Source organism: Schistocerca nitens, chromosome 6 (genome assembly GCF_023898315.1).
Source record: "Schistocerca nitens isolate TAMUIC-IGC-003100 chromosome 6, iqSchNite1.1, whole genome shotgun sequence".
Taxonomy (NCBI): domain Eukaryota; kingdom Metazoa; phylum Arthropoda; class Insecta; order Orthoptera; family Acrididae; genus Schistocerca; species Schistocerca nitens.
The window spans coordinates 112950284-112972603 of NC_064619.1; the positions used below are offsets into that span (position 1 = coordinate 112950284).

The following is a 22320-nucleotide window of genomic DNA, read 5'->3' on the forward strand; positions in this document are numbered from 1 at the left end:
CGTCTGGTGTGAGACGTTCCCTGGGGGGGGGGTTCACCGGGGGCCGAACCGCACAGTAACCCTGGGTTCGGTGTGGGGCGGCAGAGGGGTGAAGTGGACTGCGGTAGTCGTCGTGGGGTTGCGGACCACTTCGGCTGCGGCAGGGACGGAGCCTCTCCATCGTTTCTAGGTCCCCGGTTAACATAACATACGTGATTGTGGATGTAGTGTGCAGTAGCTACGAAGAAAAGTAAACATCCGTCCGGAGCTGCATCAAACAAGCATTCGGACTGATGACGATAACAGTGTATTGCGACGTTATTCGCTTGCAATCGTCAAGTAATGCGGGTTGCCCAACGGCCAGGGTGCGTAGTAAGCGGTCTGTTGTGGCTATGTCGCTCGAGCGCGCCACAACACGCCGCGTCGTAGGGGGAACTGAATGGAGCGCGCATGCGCAGCAGCGGCGGCCCCGGTGTGCGCACGGCCGGCACGGCGCGGCGCGGCGGGTGGCGCGCGGTTCGGTTCACAGTGGCTGCCTCCGCGGCCGACGATGGCGGTCGACGGCAGCGCGGCGTGGAGCGTGGCGGCGGCGCTGGCGCTGCTGCTGGCGCTGCGGCTGGCGGCGGCGCTGCTGCCGCTGTGGGCCGTGGCGCGCATGCGCCGCTGCGCCGGCCACCGCCGCCTGCTGCTGCTGGCGTCGCGCTTCGCGGGCGGCGTGCTGCTCGCTACGGCGCTGCTGCACATGCTGCCCGAGGCGCGCGACCAGCTGCCCGAGCACGCCTGGGGAGGTAACCCGACACCGTGCACTCGCGCTGTAATTAATCTAATCTTGTCTCCGCGATACCTATGAGCATTGTATCCAGGGACTGAGCATATTCCAAAATTTCGTGCTTAACACTTTTCTCGAGACTCTAAAAGGTATCTTTCCGTCTTTGTTCGAGCAGATTTACGTGGTTATCTCCCATAAGTCAATAAAAATGTAGCACCGAAAAGGGATAATCCGAGTGTACTGAACAGTGTCGCTATGGGGGAAATGACACAACTGTAAACACGGCTGTGGTGGCCGAGCAAAAGGCAGGTCACCCTTTAGCGACTATTATCTGCCAAGACCCATAGTAGGGTGGGCTAGGGATGGGAAAAATAGGGTGGTTCAAGCCGACGACTGTGTTACAGTTCTGAATAACCAGTATTTTTCGATATTACTTTGGTCTCGGCTACAACGTTTTTTTTTTAATTTTTTACTACACTACTGGCCATTAAAATTGCTACACCACGAAGATGACGTGCTACAGACACGAAATTCAACCGACAGGAAGGAGATGCTGTGATATGCAAATGATTAGCTTTTCGGAGCATTCACACAAAGCTGGCGCCGGTGGCGACACCTACAACGTGTTGACACAAGGAAAGTTTCCAACCGCTTTCTCATACACAAACAGCAGTTGACCGGCGTTGCCTGGTGAAAGGTCGTTGAGATGCCTCGTGTAAGGAGGAGAAATGCGTACCATAACGTTTCCGACTTTGATAAAGGTCGGATTGTAGCCTATAGCCATTGCGGTTTATCGTATCGCGACATTGCTGCTCGCGTTGGACGAGATCCAATGACTGTTAGCAGAATATGGAATCGGTGGGTTCAGGAGGGTAATACGGAACGCCGTGCTGGATCCCAACGGCCTCGTATCACTAGCAGTCGAGATGACAGGCATCTTATCCGCATGGCTGTAACGGATCGTGCAGCCAGGTCTCGATACCTGAGTCAACAGATGGGGACGTTTGCAAGACAACAACCATCTGCACGAACAGTTCGACGACGTTTGCAGCAGCATGGACTACCAGCTCGGAGACCATGGCTGCGGTTATCCTTGACGCTGCATCACAGACAGGCCTGGGTGCATGAATGGCAAAACGTCATTTTTCGGATCAATCCTGGTTCTGTTTACATCATCATGATGGTCGCATCCGTGTTTGGCGACATCGCGGTGAACGCACATTGGAAGCGTGTATTAGTCATCGACATACTGGCGTTCAAATGGTTCAAATGGCTCTGAGCACTATGGGACTCAACATCTTAGGTCATAAGTCCCCTAGAACTTAGAACTACTTAAACCTAATTAACCTAAGGACATCACAGACACCCATGCCCGAGGCAGGATTCGAACCTGCGACCGTAGCAGTCCCGCGGTTCCGGACTGCAGCGCCAGAACCGCACGGCCACCGCGGCCGGCCATACTGGCGTATCACCCAGCGTGATGGTATGGGGTGCCGTTAGTTAACGTCTCCGTCACCTCTTGATCAAATTGACGGCACTTTCAACAGTGGACGTTACATTTCAGATGTGTTAGGACCCGTGGCTCTACCCTTCATTCGATTCGTGCGAAACCCTACATTTCAGCAGGATAATGCACGACCGCATGTTGCAGGTACTGTACGGCCCTTTCTGGATACAGAAAATGTTCGACTGCTGCCCTCGACAGGACATTCTCCAGATCTCTCACCAATTGAAAACGTCTGGTCAATTGTGGCCGAGCAACTGGCTCGTCACAATACGCCAGTCACTACTCTTGATGAACTGTGGTATCGTGTTGAAGCTGCATGGGCAGCTGTACCTGTACACGCCATCCAAGCTCTGTTTGACTCAATGCCCAGGCGTATCAAGGCCGTTAATACTGAATATATAATTGTCCAATGAATACCCGTTTATCATCTGCATTTCTTCTTGGAGTAGCAATTTTAATGGCCAGTAGTGTAATAACTGAGTAAAAAAAACGAAATATCAATTAGTAATATCAGTATCGCTAAAGTTTCCCATTTTTAAATAAAACCACTTTTAAAAAAGGAGTAATTTAGAGTGTAAAATTTACATTGCACTGAAATGTCGCGTTGACAAATCGGAAAAGTGATCACTGCTATTTCAATAACGATGTGGACAGTAACTAGCAACAAACACACCTCATAAGAACTGGTACAGCAATGCTGAGACTTTACATGTCCCTGTTGCCGTGTGGCTTAAGGTAAGCGTGTAGGTGTAGTGTGTAAGACCTGTCCTCACGTGGTCTATGCGCTAGTTTCTCGATGTCGTCCTCAGACATCCGTTGTATTGCAGAATTGCACCAACCCTAGTCTGGTGATATTTTTTTTTTCGAAGTGAGTTAGCAATGAAGTACAATGCTTCATTTACTTTAAAACATTACTCTTCCATTTCTATGAAATAATAACTCAGGAAAGAAATTATGGTAAAGGTAATAAACTAAAAATTCAACAACAATTCATTCACAGTACAGAGGGTGGAGAAAAATGGTGTCGCGAAATTTGAACCCTGGATAGCTAATGCCAGTAGGAACCAAAATTACTAGAGTTCTGTAGGTCGACTACGCACCTTTTTGAACTACGGAAACCTGGCGCCACGCGCTTCAATTGGCCGCGGGATTTCCCTGTTGCCGTATGTCTGGACAATGCATGACCGCGAATGTTTTGCCTGCCGGAGATCGCGAAGTGCGTATCGCGTTGGGTCAGTGACGGGGCGAGGGAAGTTCGTATGTGTGAACCGACAACCATAGCGCTGCCCGTTGGGTTGTTGGGTTGTTTGGGGGGAAGAGGCCAAACAGCGAGGTCATCAGTCTCATCGGATTAGGGAAGGATGGGGAAGGAAGTCGGCCGTGCCCTTTTAAAGGAACCGTCCCAGCATTTGCCTGGAGCGATTTAGGGAAATCACGGAAAACCTGCCGGCCGCGGTGGTCTAGCGGTTCTAGCGCTGCAGTCCGGAACCGCTGGGACTGCTACGGTCGCAGGTTCGAATCCTGCCTCGGGCATGGGTGTGTGTGATGTCCTTAGGTTAGTTAGGTTTAAGTAGTTCTAAGTTCTAGGGGACTTATGACCTAAGATGTTGAGTCCCATAGTGCTCAGAGCCATTTGAACCATTTTGAACGGAAAACCTAAATCAGGATGGCCGGACGCGGGATTGAACCGTCGTCCTTCCGAATGCGTGTCCAGTGGGCTAACCACTGCGCCACCTCGCTCGGTGACACTACTGTGGTCAGCTGACTATGGGATTCAGCTGTTGACATACAGGGATCTGAATCACGTGTCGTGTGCTGTGAAATACAGGCTATTCCAGCAGACGCCCAGTGCATTTTCTGTTGAGGCATTAATGAGAATGACTGGCCTTCAGCAACGAGCGTGTATTTGCAGCAGATGAAGCCAAAAAAAGGTGTGAGCCAAAGTCCATTCCATCATTAACGTCAACTGTGCAACTGATGATGTTGGTGTTGTTTACACAGGAAGATCTGCAGTAACCAATGGATCTGCAGCACCGCGGAGCTAAGTTCCTGATTTTGTCACCATCTTGCAGGCAAAGAATGCACTTTTTTAAGATGCCGGTGTCACCTTCAGATATAATGGCAGGCTTAGCCATCAGCCTCTCTCGATGTGAAGGTGACCATACGATTGTACGACTATTCTTCTTCGTTACTCGTCGCGGAATACATAGGATCTTAAATTCCATTAACAAGATTTTGAAGTTTATGTGTGGGTACATCTCGTCGTTCAGTACGTCCCACACCTCCACATCGAAGACGAAAATCAAACTCTTTGCTGAATGGTAGACCACATCACATGACCACTGATTGCACATCATTACAAAAGTGTTATTCCCCTTCATGACGTAAGAAAAAAATAAGAGCCTACATAGTAAATATCCCCTGATGATGAAATTGGCTACTGACATATACCTTAGGGATATCATTACCGGATGGTGATGTTAATTCTTCTACTATTGTTTTACGTGACCCATACAAAACAACTTGAGTAAAAACAGAAATGGCGGTGACGTGGAAGAAGAAAGGTGGACCAGTCATCAGATCCTCGCATTTCACGGAGATTGTGATGAGAGTAGATAGTGATTAAGATTTTCTCAAAAGTCAAGACTTTTGGTGCTGTTCGATCATCGCAGAGTCTTCTACACTCGTTTGGCTACTACTAGATATCTAGCGAGATTAACTGTTTTCCTTAGGGAAGTAGAACCAAGGCAAGCCATTTGCCGACAATGGCACAGTATCCCACATTGTGCCCACTCGCATTCTCTGCGCTGTAAACTGAACCTTGTTCAAAAATGTAGATCTTAGTCATTTATTTCAGCCATAGCATCAGTGATTTCTGCTGATGTCCTTGTTTTATCTAGGTGTATCGCTGAAAATTTTAGTTTTTAGTCTCCTGTATGTCACAGAGACTATTTCGGCAATTTCTTTAACGAGATGGTTTGCAGAGAACACGCTCCTGAGTTTTCTTGTATTACAATACCGAAGCGTAAGTGACGAGAACTACCTGAGGATACACATTAAATATCTGTGGCATTCATACACACACAAAACGAAAAATTTTCGTTTGCTCCCCTCATATTGTAAACTTGGTACCAGTAGCACTCGTACTGTAGTCTAGTGTTCATATAAATTGTATCCCATTGTCTGTTCGTGCTTGGTAAGGTTTTGGCACCTTCATAATAGAGGGAAAAATAGAAAGGGCACAAAGATTATGGAATAAGGATGTACCTGATCAAAAATAACAGTGCAATGTATGACTGAGCACAGATTGCATTGTAATTTGCGGGAAGTATCCCAATGTTAGGGAGGTAAGTGAATACTGTAGTTGAGTCAAGTAAATCATGCCAGTGTGGATGTTCTAGAGGATTGGTAATCCCCATAACCTGTCTGAGGCGTTATTCTGTTAAATTACAACATTGTATTTGAAAAATTGAGGTTCCATGGTACTGACGAGCATTTATATTAAAAAGTGGATTCCCATAATCATCTCACTTCAAATAATTATGCACATCTAGCTATTGTAAGTCTGGGAAAGAAAGAATGGAGTATTTAAACACAGTTTGATAAGCTTCATTCAGTAAGTTTGGGAAAGGAATAAATCATTACTTAAATATACTGTGGTCAGTTTCATTCAACAGTGTCATACAAATTATTTTCTGAGAAAAACAGCTTTCAGAAATCTAGATCTCTGCAATAAGAACAAAATGTGAAGCACCAGACCACTTGTGCTACGTACAGAATCCAAGACGGCGGACCTGAGTGTGAGGGTGCAGCATCCGAGGTTGTGAGATTTACTTTGTTTTCCTCAGCCCTGTAGTAGTAGAATCCTATATGGTGAATGTGGGGAATATGGATGCAGGCACAAGATTGTCATATTTAATGCATTCTGGCTTTACAATTTTGTGTTAAGTGAAAACTGACACGCTTGTGCTGTGTTCATATTTAACGTTTGAAATCTATGGTAAGATACGAATGTAAGGTTACGGTTTATTGAAACATGCCTCCAAAGAGGCCGGAAATTCAAAAATCTACCTGGGCTGGGTTAAAATTGTGTGTTTTTGAAACGTTTACAATAGGATGTGATAGAAACAATTGCCTCTTTTTTTTAACAAAATTGCGGGAAGGTCTCCTCCGTGCACACCGCGAAGTTCGTGAGTGCCATGCTGCAGTGTGGCACTACCTGACTGCATCGACAGGAACATGGCAACTCCTCCAGCTGCCTAAACTGCACCGTGTAAGGTCATGCGCCATGACTTAGACAGCTCAGCGTGTGATGAGAAGTGCAGACAGTACTCGGTGGCCACATTTCAACCCATCAGCACTTTCACTGAAGAGTAACTCCGTCTCTTCTTACAGAAGATGTGTGTGTAATGCTGATGTGCCTGCCCATTGTATACAGTAGATTGAAAACCTTTAATGAAGAGTAAATGCACCCATTCTTATAGAAAACGCAGAGGCAATACTGATTTAACTGCACGATGGATGATCTAGAAATCTCATGTTGTAAACAATTATGTGATAGGTTTGTTGTAGAAAGAAAATCAGTTGACTGGATTATAAAAATGTAGATTTATTTGTAATACATTTTTCATCAAATAGAAGTATTTTACACTTTACATTTCAAGTAATATGTTTTCAAAACACACATCCCACAATTTGGACAAGTTCATACACTTTACATTTCAGATAATAATAATAATACTGTGCAAAAAATAAGTGTCCAACAAGCTAGAACATATCACACACTTTGCACAGAAAAACAGAACAGAAAACCTGTTTACAGTACTTACAGAAGCAATTTAAAAGTATTCAAAAATACGTACAAAATAAGTCTAAGAGGTAAATATGCTTTTTTTTCTTTATAGAATGACACATTTACAAAATATTTCATCCCATTAGCCAGTTTAGAATGCATTTTAACCACATCGTCAAACAGTTGATATTGACGCACTTACACATTTTCAACAGTTTAACCACAGTTTACAACTGATGTTGTAACGCATGACATTGAATATTTACAGTTTGCCTGTGAGACATAATATAAATAAACTAAATATGATTCTATTTTTTTTTAATACCACCAGCAGGGAAGGAACACACTAATTTTTACGTATAATGGACAAACATTAAAAGCATCCTAATGCACATACAGTCGCACACACATGTACGTGCACACAAACGCACACACCTACTATATGTATATCTGTCTATCTATATTCGGATCCCTTCTCCAGCTACTGCAGGTCTGTGTGCTGACGAGTCCCCTCCATTTGGCTCGGCCCTCCCACCACTTTTCTTCCTCCACTTGCTGCCAGGTCACACCTCTCCTTTCCACAGATATTCTCACTCCCATTTTCCACCGTGTTCTTGGGAGCCCTCTAGGTCTTTTCCCACCCATCTTTAGTTCTTCCATAATTTTGGGGAGTCTCTGCCCATGCATCCTTTTAACATGCCCATACCGTCTTAATCTCTTTTTTTCAGTTTCTTCTCTCATACTTTCTTGTGTAAGGTCCTTTCTAGTCTCTAGATTCCTTACTCTATACATTCTTGTTTTTCCCTTATCTGCTCTGAGAAATTTCATTTCCCCTGCCTGCAGTCTGCTCCAGTCCCTTTCTGTCATTGTTCATGTTTCTCCACCATAGGTGACAATAGGGAAGTAATAATTCTTACACATAAGGAGTTTTGCTTTCTCTGCAACTTCCTTATTCCAAATCATGTGTTTTATTGGTTGGCAGAAATTGCCTCTCTTCTGTAACCTCATATTAATTTCGTTGGTTATTCTTCCATCCTTAGATATTTCACTCCCTAAATAAGTGAAACTTTCTACCACTTTGAGGAGTTCTCCATTCAAGGTAATATTTACGTTAATCCCTTTCTCGCTTCCAAATACCATTATTTCACTCTTATCTGTATTTATTATTAATCCACACCTTTTCATTATTTTCTTCCACGCATCAAGTTGTAACTGTACATCTACCTCTTTATCACCCCATATTACCATAGCCTATTCAAAAATCATCTTTTTGTCTTTTCTTTTACTATTTGTTTAACTGCCCTATTCATTCCCTCCATCACAACATTAAAAAGTGCAGCAGATAGAATACTTCCTTGGTTAAGTCCTTGTCTTATTTCAAAGTATTCAGAGTTCCCCAATGGTGTTCTAATTCTACAATTGTGTCCTCTGTACATTGTCTTTATTACATTAATGTATCCATCTTCTATATCTATCTTCTTCATTTCTTCCCAGAGTCTTTCCCTGTTAACTAAGTCATATGCCTTTCCTATGTCTATAAAAACCATTATCACCCTTTTGTTACACTCCCAACTTTTTTCCAACAGTTGAGAGATAGAAAATATCAGGTCGATCGTGCTTCTTCCTTTTCTAAACCCATGCTGTTCTTCACTCAGCTCCTTTTGTATCCTTTCACGTATTCGATTTAGTAAAATTCTTTCAAAAATCTTGGCTGTATGACTCATAAGGGTTATTCCCCTGTAGTTTTTACAAAGTCTCTTATTGCCTTTTTTGAAGATAGGAACAATGTCTCCTCTTCTCCAATCGTCAGGTATTGTACTATTTCTCCACACACTTGATAGTACTCTATCCAGCCACTCCATTCCCACTCTTGTCATGTCCACTGATACTTCATCAGGTCCTGGGGCGTTCCCTCCATTCATCTTTTTCACAACTATTTCCATTTCTTCCAGTGTAATTTGTCCTAATTCTGCTTCCCAACTTCTCTCAGTTTCTCCATTATTTGTTGTTTCCTCGTGTACCTTTTCCTCAGCGTTTAACAGTTTCTTAAAATGTTCTTTCCAGAGATTTTTTATACTCCCTGGATCTTCAATCACGGTACTGTCCTCTGTTTCCATCTTTACTGGCCTTTCAGAAGCCTTCCTTTTATTTTTCATCATTTTATAGAACATTTTCTTATTGCTCTTCACATCTTCTTCAAGATTTTTTTGCAAACTCTTCCCATATATATATATATATATATATATATATATATATATATATATATATATATATATATATATATATATATATATATATATATATATACCACGGAATTTGTCGGCAATGATCTCTATTCAGTATTTAAACTTTATTAGCTAATGGCTAAAGCAATCAACTACAGTCTCATACAACGATCTGATTTCCAGCGCTGTTTGATTTGTGGCTGTGTTGTACTGGTACATCCGACGAACAAAATCTGAACCGCAGATTTGTGAGATGTGGTACGAAAGAATTTTTGCTGTGGTTGTGCTAATGTAAAAGAGATTTTCTGTTCACACTCTTAAAATGCTCAGTTTTGAGAAGCCTAAATTTCAAAAAACCCTCTGTAAGGTCACAGTACTGGAATCTCTTCTTTTACAAATCACCCACTGATCGTAAGGTTGTTGCAAGGAACCACATCAACGTTCCTTCTAAGCTCGATAAAGTCACAGAGCAACTATCTCGCAAGATCTGTCCCTATTTACAATCTAAAATCATTACGATTAGAGTCGCATGTGCAAAAGGCCTGATACGCTGCTGCAAACGGTACATGTCATTCTGTGAGAGTAGTTTGTGAGACTGGGCACCAGAGGAGTAAGAAGGTACTTGAAGTTGGCATATATATATCAAAGGGTATTCGCTTCTTGTATAGAAAATTCTTCAACTTAAAGAATTTATCCACCTCACTAGCATCTCTACACACACCAGATCAGTCCAGCAAATGTCTTGTTAATCGCTCACTTGTAGTAAACAGGCCATCTTGAAGAAATCTGCCATGTGAACAGTTGGGAGGAAATTAAGTGGGACATGTTTCTGATCTAGCAATATTGTTGTTTTTCACTCTGGGAGGTTTAGAGCAAATCTGGATGTGATGTACGCCGACCAGTGAATGGAAAGAAGCGAGGGAGTCCAACAACTTTCTACCTGACGTTATTGTGCAGATGGTGCTCATCTGATCTGCATCTATCCAGTCGATATACAATGGGATTCTGCCTCTTAAATTTACCGCTGGCCTGGAGTCTAATGGGAAATTCTGTACCAACAAGTTTATAACACTCGCGAATATCCATTTGATGTTTACTTATAGCCTCAGAGTTTTGATTAATTTTTCTCTTGAAAGCCAGACGTGACTGCAAAAGACAATAGTCGTCTTTATTTTGATATTAATAGCGCCCTGATTTATAGCTATATTCTCTGGAAGGAGCATGTAGGAGAACCCTCCGCTTTTTGGACCAAACATGAATTCGGAAGTCCAAATAGAGGACTAAGAGCTTCTACCGAAGGTATCATCACCATCAGGGTTCTGGGGTGGTGTGGCCAACGATTCTGTATGTAACAGAGGTATAGGTAGTTCGAAGGGCTGGATGATTAAGTGTGTTATTTTTATAATATTTTTTGTTAAAACAAATAAATACTTATGCCCAATAGCCACCTTATTAAGGGATTTTAAAACTTAATTTAACAACACCAAATGGAAATGGAAAATTTGAGAAGCATCAGTTTAAATTCAATATTTAAGTCTAATGTCCAGCTTACCAACAGCTTAACATTTACTTTTATTTTAAAATGTGATTTTGATTGAAGCGCAACAGGCACAGTTATAATAATAATGATTGGATGCATTGGTTGCTTTAGTAAAAACTTGAAATTAAATTTAATGATCATTCCAGCGGCCACTTTACAAAATGCAATATTTGCATTTGATTGTGACATAACAGGCGATATACACTGAAGCGCCAAAGAAACTAGTGTAGGCATTCGTATTCAAATACAGAGATATGTAAACAGGCAGAACACGGCACTGCGCTTGGCTACGCTTATATAAGACAAGTGTCTGGAGCAGTTGTTAGATCAGTTACTGCTGCTACAATGGCAGGTTGTCAAGATTTACGTGAGTTTGAACGTGGTGTTATAGTCTGCGCACGAGCGATGGGACACAGCATCTCCGAAGTAGCGATGAAGTGGGGATTTTCCATTACGATCATTTCGCGAGCGTACCGTGAATATCTGGAATCCGGTAAAACATCAGTTCTCCGACATCGCTGCGGCCGAAAAAAGATCCTGCGGGAACTGGACCGACGACGAATGAAGGGAATCGTTCAGTGTGACAGAAGTGCAACCCTTCCGCAAATTGCTGCAGATTTCAATGCAGGGCCATCAACAAGTGGCAGCGTGCGAAGCATTCAACGAAACATCATCAGTATACGAGGTGTGGCTAGAAAAAAACCGGACTAGTACTGGTGAAACAATAAAACGAATGCAATAAGGCTGAAAGTCGCGTGGCCTGTCACGTGACTCTCGCTCCGCCTACTGCTCGAGTTTCATCTGCCTCCTGCACTCAGTCTGCCCGTGGCGTCTGTTTTAAGTAGTTGACGTTTTGTCTGTGCGTCGGAAAATGTTGAGTGTACAGAAAGAACAGCGTGTTAACATCAAATTTTGTTTCAAACTAGGAAAATCTGCAAGTGAAACGTTTGTAATGTTACAACAAGTGTACGGCGATGATTGTTTATCGCGAACACAAGTGTTTGAGTGGTTTCAACGATTTAAAGATGGCCGCGAAGACACCAGTGATGAGACTCGCACTGGCAGACCATTGTCAGCAAAAACTGATGCAAACATTGAAAAAAATCGGTAAACTTGTTCGACACTTTCCTTGTCAACTCCTGTTAACTCAGACACTGCTCTGATTGTTAAACGGCGATCTTGTCGAACAAGTTTACCGATTTTTTCAATGTTTGCATCAGTTTTTGCTGATAATGGTCTGCCAGTGCGAGTGTCATCACTGGTGTCTTCGCGGCCATCTTTAAATCGTTGAAACCACTCAAACACTTGTGTTCGCGATAAACAATCATCGCCGTACACTTGTTGTAACATTACAAACGTTTCACTTGCAGATTTTCCTAGTTTGAAACAAAATTTGATGTTAACACGCTGTTCTTTCTGTACACTCAACATTTTCCGACGCACAGACAAAACGTCAACTACTTAAAACAGACGCCACGGGCAGACTGAGTGCAGGAGGCAGATGAAACTCGAGCAGTAGGCGGAGCGAGAGTCACGTGACAGGCCACGCGACTTTCAGCCTTATTGCATTCGTTTTATTGTTTCACCAGTACTAGTCCGGTTTTTTTCTAGCCACACCTCGTAGGTTTTCGGAGCCGAAGGCCCTCTCGTGTACCCTTGATGACTGAACAACACAAAGCTGTACTCCTCGCCTGGGCCCGTCAACCCCGACACTGGACTGTTGACGACTGAAAACATGTCGCCTGGTCGGAAGAGTCTCGTATCAAATTCTAACGAGCAGATGGACATGAACGGGTATGGAGACAACTTCATGAATCCGTGGACCCTGGATGTCAGCAGGGGATTATTCAAACTGGTGGAGGCTCTGTAATTGTGTGGGCGTGTGCAGTTGGAGTGAGATGGGACACCTGATAGTCGAAATACAATTCTGATAGGTGACACGTACGTAAGCTTCCTGTCAGATCACCTGCGTCCATTCACGTCCATAGCACATTCCGACGGACGTGGCCAATTACAGCTGGACAGTGTGACACCCCACAGTCCGGAATTACTACAGAGTTGCTCCAGGAGCACTTTTCTGAGTTTAAACACTTCTGCTGAACATTATTGGGCATATCTGGGATGCCTTGTCCTTTCCAAAAGATATATCCGCCCCCTCGTGCTCTTACCTTGCAGGCTTCATGGTGTCAGTTCCTTCCAGCACTACTTCCGACATGCCACGTCGTGTTGCAGCATTTCTGCGTGCTCGCGGAGGTCCTAAACGATATTAGGCAGGGTACCAGGTTCGGTTGCTCTTCACTGCAACAAAAATAATAATTTGAACTCCTTAATTCGACACAATGGCCACTTTGTCAAAAGACATTTAAAAAAAAACTGAATTTACATAAGCAGGCATACCAGCTATCAAAAAACTTGAGATACAATATCTGGCGGTGATAATCTGAATCTTAACATGCTGAATTTGAGTTTATATAGTTACAGAGACACACGTTTCCTTCAGCATCTGATTGAATGCAAAGTGTAATCTTTTCACGTTCCTTCTGTGTTACTAACAGTTGCCTCAGGAGACCTGTTGATGTGCCATGTAGTAGTACCCTACCACACTCAGCAAAGTCTCCAAGGATTAGCAGAGGTGTAACCAAAGCTTTCCGCCAGTAGCAGTCACAGTCGGCAGCCCATGCAGTGGTGACCAGCGCACTCCGTTCCAAGAAACATACAGTTTGTGTGATTACCTCCCTGCTGCACAGCTATCGGCCATCACGTGTGCCTTCTACCTGTAGCACTGAGACGGCACTTGAAGCTACCATCAAGAAATACGTACGGATTGGCGTGGCTGGCAGCTGCGGAACGGTGTCATATCCAACATATATCCTCCCGCCCATAAAACATCTTCCCAGGTTGGCCGATTCATGTGTACAGTAGTCAGAGGGATAATTTTAATACCATACTCTCCAGCAGAGAATTGAACAGAAAATAGCCTATGTAGAATTTTACAGAGCGACGGTGCCTTCTTCCAGAATACAAAATTTAATGTAGACGACTCGTAAATTAATGCGATTTACATATTCTTTTATTGTTAATATAAGGTTGCACGTGAGGTAAATGAACATGAAATATTCGTTCACTCTGTGGTTTTTTGACCAGCAAGATGACTGGAATCACTAACCGAAGGATTTGCACCAGCACCTAAAGCTGGGCAGCAGCTTTCCAATTACCGTATCTTTGGCTTTACAGACTGCCTGAAAGTTCAGCACCAAGACCCTGTCGTCTGGTTTGAGATGAGTAGTATGGTTACCCTTGTTGTATCGCTGGGTTTTTCTTTCAGAACTACGTTTCCGGTTAGCTTTTTCCCCCTTCCAGTGTCCCAGACCTATATTGCATCAATTTTCGCAAGTGGCAGGTAGCTGATATATTGTTGTTGTTGTTGTGGTCTTCAGTCCTGAGACTGGTTTGATGCAGCTCTCCATGTTACTCTATCCTGTGCAAGCTTCTTCATCTCCCAGTACCTACTGCAACCTACATCCTTCTGAATCTGCTTAGTGTATTGATCTCTTGGTCTCCCTCTACGATTTTTACCCTCCACGCTGCCCTCCAATGCTAAATTTGTGATCCCTTGATGCCTTAAAACATGTCCTACCAACCGATCCCTTCTTCTAGTCAAGTTGTGCCACTAACTTCTCTTCTCCCCAATCCTATTCAATACCTCCTCATTAGTTACGTGATCTACCCACCTTATCTTCAGCATTCTTCTGTAGCACCACATTTCGAAAGCTTCTATTCTCTTCTTGTCCAAACTGGTTATCGTCCATGTTTCACTTCCATACATAGCTACGCTCCATACAAATATTTTTAGAAACGACTTCCTGACACTTAAATCAATACTCGATGTTAACAATTTTCTCTTCTTCAGAAACGATTTCCTTGCCATTGCCAGTCTACATTTTATATCCTCTCTACTTCGACCATCATCAGTTATTTTACTCCCTAAATAGCAAAACTCCTTTACTACTTTAAGTGTCTCATTTCCTAATCTAATCCCCTCAGCATCACCCGATTTAATTTGACTACATTCCATTATCCTCGTTTTGCTTTTGTTGATATTCATCTTATATCCTCCTTTCAAGACACTCTCCATTCCGTTCAACTGCTCTTCCAAGTCCTTTGCTGTCTCTGACAGAATTACAATGTCATCGGCGAACCTCAAAGTTTTTACTTCTTCTCCATGAATTTTAATACCTACTCCGAATTTTTCTTTTGTTTCCTTTACTGCTTGCTCAATATACAGATTGAATAACATCGGGGAGAGGCTACAACCCTGTCTCATTCCTTTCCCAACCACTGCTTCCCTTTCATGCCCCTCGACTCTTATAACTGCCATCTGGTTTCTGTACAAATTGTAAATAGCCTTTCGCTCCCTGTATTTTACCCCTGCCACCTTCAGCATTTGAAAGAGAGTATTCCAGTTAACGTTGTCAAAAGCTTTCTCTAAGTCTACAAATGCTAGAAATGTAGGTTTGCCTTTTCTTAATCTATATTCTAAGATAAGTCGTAAGGTTAGTATTGCCTCACGTGTTCCAACATTTCTACGGAATCCAAACTGATCTTCCCCGAGGTCCGCTTCTACCAGTTTTTCCATTCGTCTGTAAAGAATTCGCGTTAGTATTTTGCAGCTGTGACTTATTAAACTGATAGTTCGGTAATTTTCGCATCTGTCAACACCTGCCTTCTTTGGGATTGGAATTATTATATTCTTCTTGAAGTCTGTGGGTATTTCACCTGTTTCATACATCTTGCTCACCAGATGGTAGAGTTTTGTCATGACTGGCTCTCCCAAGGCCATCAGTAGTTCTAATGGAATGTTGTCTACTCCCGGGGCCTTGTTTCGACTCAGGTCTTTCAGTGCTCTGTCAAACTCTTCACGCAGTATCTTATCTCCCATTTCATCTTCATCTACATCCTCTTCCATTTCCATAATATTGTCCTCAAGTACATCACCCTTGTATAAACCCTCTATATACTCCTTCCACCTTTCTGCCTTCCCTTCTTTGCATAGAACTGGGTTGCCATCTGAGCTCTTGATATTCATACAAGTGGTTCTCTTCTCTCCAAAGGTCTCTTTAATTTTCCTGTAGGCAGTATCTATCATACCCCTAGTGAGACAAGCCTCTACATCCTTACATTTGTCCTCTAGCCATCCCTGCTTAGCCATTTTGCACTTTCTGTCGATCTCATTTTTGAGACGTTTGTATTCCCTTTTGCCTGCTTCATTTACTGCATGTTTATATTTTCTCCTTTCATCAATTAAATTCAATATTTCTTCTGTTACCCAAGGATTTCTACTAGCCCTCATCTTTTTACCTACTTGATCCTCTGCTGCCTTCACTACTTCATCCCTCAAAGCTACCCATTCTTCTTCTACTGTATTTCTTTCCCCCATTCCTGTCAATTGTTCCCTTATGCTCTCCCTGAAACTCTCTACAACCTCTGGTTCTTTCAGTTTATCCAGGTCCCATCTCCTTAAATTCCCACCTTTTTGCAGTTTCTTCAGTTTCAATCTGCAGTTCATAACCAATAGATTGTGGTCAGAATCCACATCTGCCCCTGGAAATGTCTTACAATTTAAAACCTGGTTCCTAAATCTCTGTCTTACCATTATATAATCTATCTGATACCTATTAGTATCTCCAGGATTCTTCCAGGTATACAACCTTCTTTTATGATTCTTGAACCAAGTGTTAGCTATGATTAAGTTATGCTCTGTGCAAAATTCTACAAGGCGGCTTCCTCTTTCATTTCTTCCCCCCAATCCATATTCACCTACTACGTTTCCTTCTCTCCCTTTTCCTACTGACGATTTCCAGTCACCCATGACTATTAAATTTTCGTCTCCCTTCACTACCTGAATAATTTCTTTTATCTCGTCATACATTTCATCAATTTCTTCATCATCTGCAGAGCTAGTTGGCATATAAACTTGTACTACTGTAGTAGGCATGGGCTTTGTGTCTATCTTGGCCACAATAATGCGTTCACTATGCTGTTTGTAGTAGCTAACCCGCACTCCTATTTTTTTATTCATTATTAAACCTACTCCTGCATTACCTCTATTTGATTTTGTATTTATAACCCTGTAATCACCTGACCAAAAGTCTTGTTCCTCCTGCCACCGAACTTCACTAATTCCCACTATATCTAACTTTAACCTATCCATTTCCCTTTATAAATTTTCTAACCTACCTGCCCGATTAAGGGATCTGACATTCCACGCTCCGATCCGTAGATTGCCAGTTTTCTTTCTCCTGATAACGACGTCCTCTTTAGTAGTCCCCGCCCGGAGATCCGAATGGGGGACTATTTTACCTCCGGAATATTTTACCCAAGAGGACGCCATCATCATTTAATCATACAGTAAAGCTGCATGTAAAGCTGCATGTCCTCGGGAAAAATTACGGCTGTAGTTTCCCCTTGCTTTCAGCCGTTCGCAGTACCAGCACAGCAAGGCCGTTTTGGTTAATGTTACAAGGCCAGATCAGTCAATCATCCAGACTGTTGCCCCTGCAACTACTGAAAAGGCTGCTGCCCCTCTTCAGGAACCACATGTTTGTCTGACCTCTCAACAGATACCCCTCCGTTGTGGTTGCACCTACGGTACGGCCATCTGTATCGCTGAGGTACGCAAGCCTCCCCACCAACGGCAAGGTCCATGGTTCATGGGGGAAGGCTGATATATTATCCCTTCCTTTCTGTGGTTATTAATTATTATTATTATTATTATTATTATTATTATTATTAAGTGAAACACAAGCAAGGGAGAATATATAATTGTAGGTGGCGAAAGATAAATATTAAATTATGTTTCAAAAGAGCGCCAGACTCCCTACAAATTATTTCAAATTCTTTCGTCGAAATGTAATGCAGGCTAAGTTCACTGACCTAGAATAAATTGTATCTTTGAAAGTATGCATTTCTTGACAAAATAAAATTAGTGAAGCTTTGCACTTTAGTTAATTGAATAACTTGAAATGATACTTTCTGCTCTGGCTGTCGTGATATGTTACACAGAAAAATAATTTTAAATACGCCGCGTAATGGCGGCCAATTGTTGCCAGTCAAAGATCACCGCTGCTCGCTTCGCAGAGACTGAAAAGATGCTAAATAACTTCTTGCAGTTATTAATTCAGGAAGAATTGTTTGCATGGGTTCTTTAAGTAACACAGTGCCCTCACTTTTTGTAAATATATTTCCACAAGACACAGAATACACACTTGAATTATTCTCTACGTACGTGAACAAAAAGAACAAAAGCTACCGCAAGCGTACCTTACATACAACAGAAGAAATGATCTGATTCGAAGTGATTTTAAATATCTTTTTTCTCTTATATATAATGACAAAGATAATAATGTTAGTTTCGAGAACGTTATGCACTACGATCTCATCTAATATAAATAATGTCCTTTTATTACATTGCAATCGAAGTAGTCTTTCTTTGAAACTAATGTAATACATTTTCATAATTAATTTGTCGTTTTATGTCCATATAATGTTATTCAAAGTCCTTTTAATATTTACCTCAAATATATCGGCTTGAATATGTCAAAAGGGACACTACACTAACTGATCACAAATTCACTAGCGGCGAGCTGAATTTATACACAAACGTAAGTCTAGCAGGCGTCTGTTTGTGGGAAAGATGTACATTTGTACTGAACGCAAAAGCTAACCAGTCAAGCGACCGGTCCAGCTTAGAATGACCTTCATGGTGTATGCTATGAGCTTGGAACGTAAATTACGGTTGACCCATTTCACTTGTGAAGGGTTAGGATAGCAGGGCATTGTGGTCGTATACGAAGTCTTCCTCTCGTAACATAAACCCCGAAACAGTCTTCACGTGAATGCTCCGGAATAATCAGACACTAAATATTGAGGTTGCCCGAAGGTACCAAACAAGGACCTTAAACTACTTTATTGCTTTGTGCGGTCGTATCGCGGGTCTGAAATTACGAGCAAAACTAGGTGAAGGCATCCATACAATCCAGGATGAACCTCGTCCCGAGTCGTGACCAAAGCGGAGAACGTACATAATTTAATCTGTGTATAATCTTTCTGAAGGTGACGTCACTATCTTAAAAGTCAACGACCTATCAGTTCAAAGGATCGGACATCTGGGTGAAGTTAGGTACGAACTTACGAAAAAAATAAATCATGCATATGAACCTTGCCACAATCTTGGGACTCTCAGGTGGCGGATGATTGTGGATAGCCTCTGAGTGACTCTGGTCAGCAGTATACCCTGCGGAGAAACTTTATGTCCCAAAAACGACGTCTGTAGTTGAGAAAATTTTACTTTAGAAGGCTTTACTGTGAACCTCGGCTCCCTTAAATGGCACAAGACTTCCTCAACATGTTGAACAGGCTCAGAAAAAACTCTCACTAAAGATAACCAAGTCATCCACGTCACGATAAACTTAAATCTACACTCCTGGAAATGGAAAAAAGAAGACATTGACACCGGTGTGTCAGACCCACCATACTTGCTCCGGACACTGCGAGAGGGCTGTACTAGCAATGATCACACGCACGGCACAGCGGACACACCAGGAACCGCGGTGTTGGCCGTCGAATGGCGCTAGCTGCGCAGCATTTGTGCACCGCCGCCGTCAGTGTCAGCCAGTTTGCCGTGGCATACGGAGCTCCATCGCAGTCTTTAACACTGGTAGCATGCCGCGACAGCGTGGACGTGAACCGTATGTGCAGTTGACGGACTTTGAGCGAGGGCGTATAGTGGGCATGCGGGAGGCCGGGTGGACGTACCGCCGAATTGCTCAACACGTGGGGCGTGAGGTCTCCACAGTACATCGATGTTGTCGCCAGTGGTCGGCGGAAGGTGCACGTGCCCGTAGACCTGGGACCGGACCGCAGCGACGCACGGATGCACGCCAAGATCGTAGGATCCTACGCAGTGCCGTAGGGGACCGCACCGCCACTTCCCAGCAAATTAGGGACACTGTTGCTCCTGGGGTATCGGCGAGGACCATTCGCAACCGTCTCCATGAAGCTGGGCTACGGTCCCGCACACCGTTAGGCCGTCTTCCGCTCACGCCCCAACATCGTGCAGCCCGCCTCCAGTGGTGTCGCGATAGGCGTGAATGGAGGGACGAATGGAGACGTGTCGTCTTCAGCGATGAGAGTCGCTTCTGCCTTGGTGCCAATGATGGTCGTATGCGTGTTTGGCGCCGTGCAGGTGAGCGCCACAATCAGGACTGCATACGACCGAGGCACACAGGGCCAACACCCGGCATCATGGTGTGGGGAGCGATCTCCTACACTGGCCGTACACCACTGGTGATCGTCGAGGGGACACTGAATAGTGCACGGTACATCCAAACCGTCATCGAACCCATCGTTCTACCATTCCTAGACCGGCAAGGGAACTTGCTGTTCCAACAGGACAATGCACGTCCGCATGTATCCCGTGCCACCCAACGTGCTCTAGAAGGTGAAAGTCAACTACCCTGGCCAGCAAGATCTCCGGATCTGTCCCCCATTGAGCATGTTTGGGACTGGATGAAGCGTCGTCTCACGCGGTCTGCACGTCCGGCACGAACGCTGGTCCAACTGAGGCGCCAGGTGGAAATGGCATGGCAAGCCGTTCCACAGGACTACATCCAGCATCTCTACGATCGTCTCCATGAGAGAATAGCAGCCTGCATTGCTGCGAAAGGTGGATATACACTGTACTAGTGCCGACATTGTGCATGCTTTGTTGCCTGTGTCTATGTGCCTGTGGTTCTGTCAGTGTGATCATGTGATGTATCTGACCCCAGGAATGTGTCAATAAAGTTTCCCCTTCCTGGGACAATGAATTCACGGTGTTCTTATTTCAATTTCCAGGAGTGTAATATTTGAAAAGATACTACTCAGGAGACGGGACAATACCGTCGTCCAGTCGTAATGGGACACTGTTAAGCTCGTAGAGATTCCAATCGGTTGCAAAACTGTGATCGGTTTAGAGTCTTCAGACAGCGGAATTTTATAACAGGTCTGGTTGCCATCTAAGGTAGTGAAGAATGTCATTTTACAAAACCTGGAGAAACAGGAATGCAGGTCGGTAACTGAAATGACTGTAATATTACTATTTTGTTCAAAGCACGATACTCTATGATAGGCCAAACTCCCCTATCTCCTTTTGGAACTAAAATTATGGGTGAAGAGTACAGAAGATTCCGTACTTAAGCATTTCGTCAATAACCAATCTGAGCTGTTTTAACCTCGCAGGGGAAAGCCTGTTCGGTGAATGTCTGACAGGAATATTGTCAGTAAGTTAGATCCTGCATTCGCCGAATTTTCCAACTCGTAGAACATCGATAAGCACATCGGGATATGCGTAACGTATGCGCCATAGCTGCATGCCTGCTCAGAAGGCAGATGACGAAAATTATCACTTTCATGTTTCTTTGTTTCTCAGAAAATATGAACCTGCAGCAATACTTCACGAAGATGGGTACACAATTTATAAGTTAGCTTTCTAGCGAATGGGACCAAAATTCGCGTTCCCCCCAATTAACAGTCACACCAGTGTGTTGGATATAATCAGATCCAGGAGTCACGGGAACAACTAATTCACGTGCTAAGTCCACTTTAAAGTTCCTAGCGAACCTTGGGATTCTCACCTTGATTGTGACTTTCCCCAACACATGCAATTTACCAGAATTGGCCATCGTGCAACTACCAACTTACGAGATCAAGGGAGGAAACCGACATAATGATTAACACTTGTGGTAACACTCTTCACTAATTAACGACATAGATTTTCCCGTATCAAGCAGGGCATATACTTGGTCCTTTGCTTACACTAGGACAAATTAACAATTCAAAAATAGTTCAAATGGCTCTGAGCACTATGGGACTTAACATCTTAGGTCATCAGTCCCCTAGAACTTAGAACTACTTAAACCTTAGTAACCTAAGGACATCACACACATCCATGCCCGAGGCAGGATTCGAACCTGCGACCGTAGCAGTCCCGCGGTTCCGGACTGCAGCGCCTAGAACCGCACGGCCACCACGAATTAACAAATGAAGTGCCGGCCGCGGTGGTCTCGCGGTTCTAGGCGCGCAGTCCGGAACCGTGCGACTGCTACGGTCGCAGGTTCGAATCCTGCCTCGGGCATGGATGTTTGTGATGTCCTTAGGTTAGTTAGGTTTAAGTAGTTCTAAGTTCTAGTGGACTAATGACCACAGCAGTTGAGTCCCATAGTGCTCAGAGCCATTTGAACCATTTGAACCAACAATTGAAGTTCTCACAGAACATATACGTTTTCAAGTAATAAATAGCTTCCGCCCTAACCTTGTACGATGCGTAACTCTTAAAGCTTCAACAAGAGGGTATCGGCTAGTTTTGAAAATTCAATACGGCTTTCTATGGGCTGCTGTTTTCTCGAAGTATCTGGAACCAAATCGAGGTATCAAGACTCACCGACATGATCCATACGTTCCTTGACTAGA

The 22320-nt window shown here is 43.5% G+C and overlaps 1 protein-coding gene across 1 annotated transcript in view; it reads left to right on the forward strand.

Moving 5' to 3' along the window:
• Positions 1–529: 529 nt before the first annotated feature.
• LOC126263250 (zinc transporter ZIP1-like) overlaps positions 530–22320 on the forward strand; it is a 98455-nt gene continuing 76664 nt past the window's right edge. Inside the window, exon 1 of the mRNA XM_049960334.1 lies at positions 530–767. Coding sequence (XP_049816291.1) covers positions 530–767 — 238 coding nt within the window. The remainder of the gene's footprint in view (positions 768–22320) is intronic.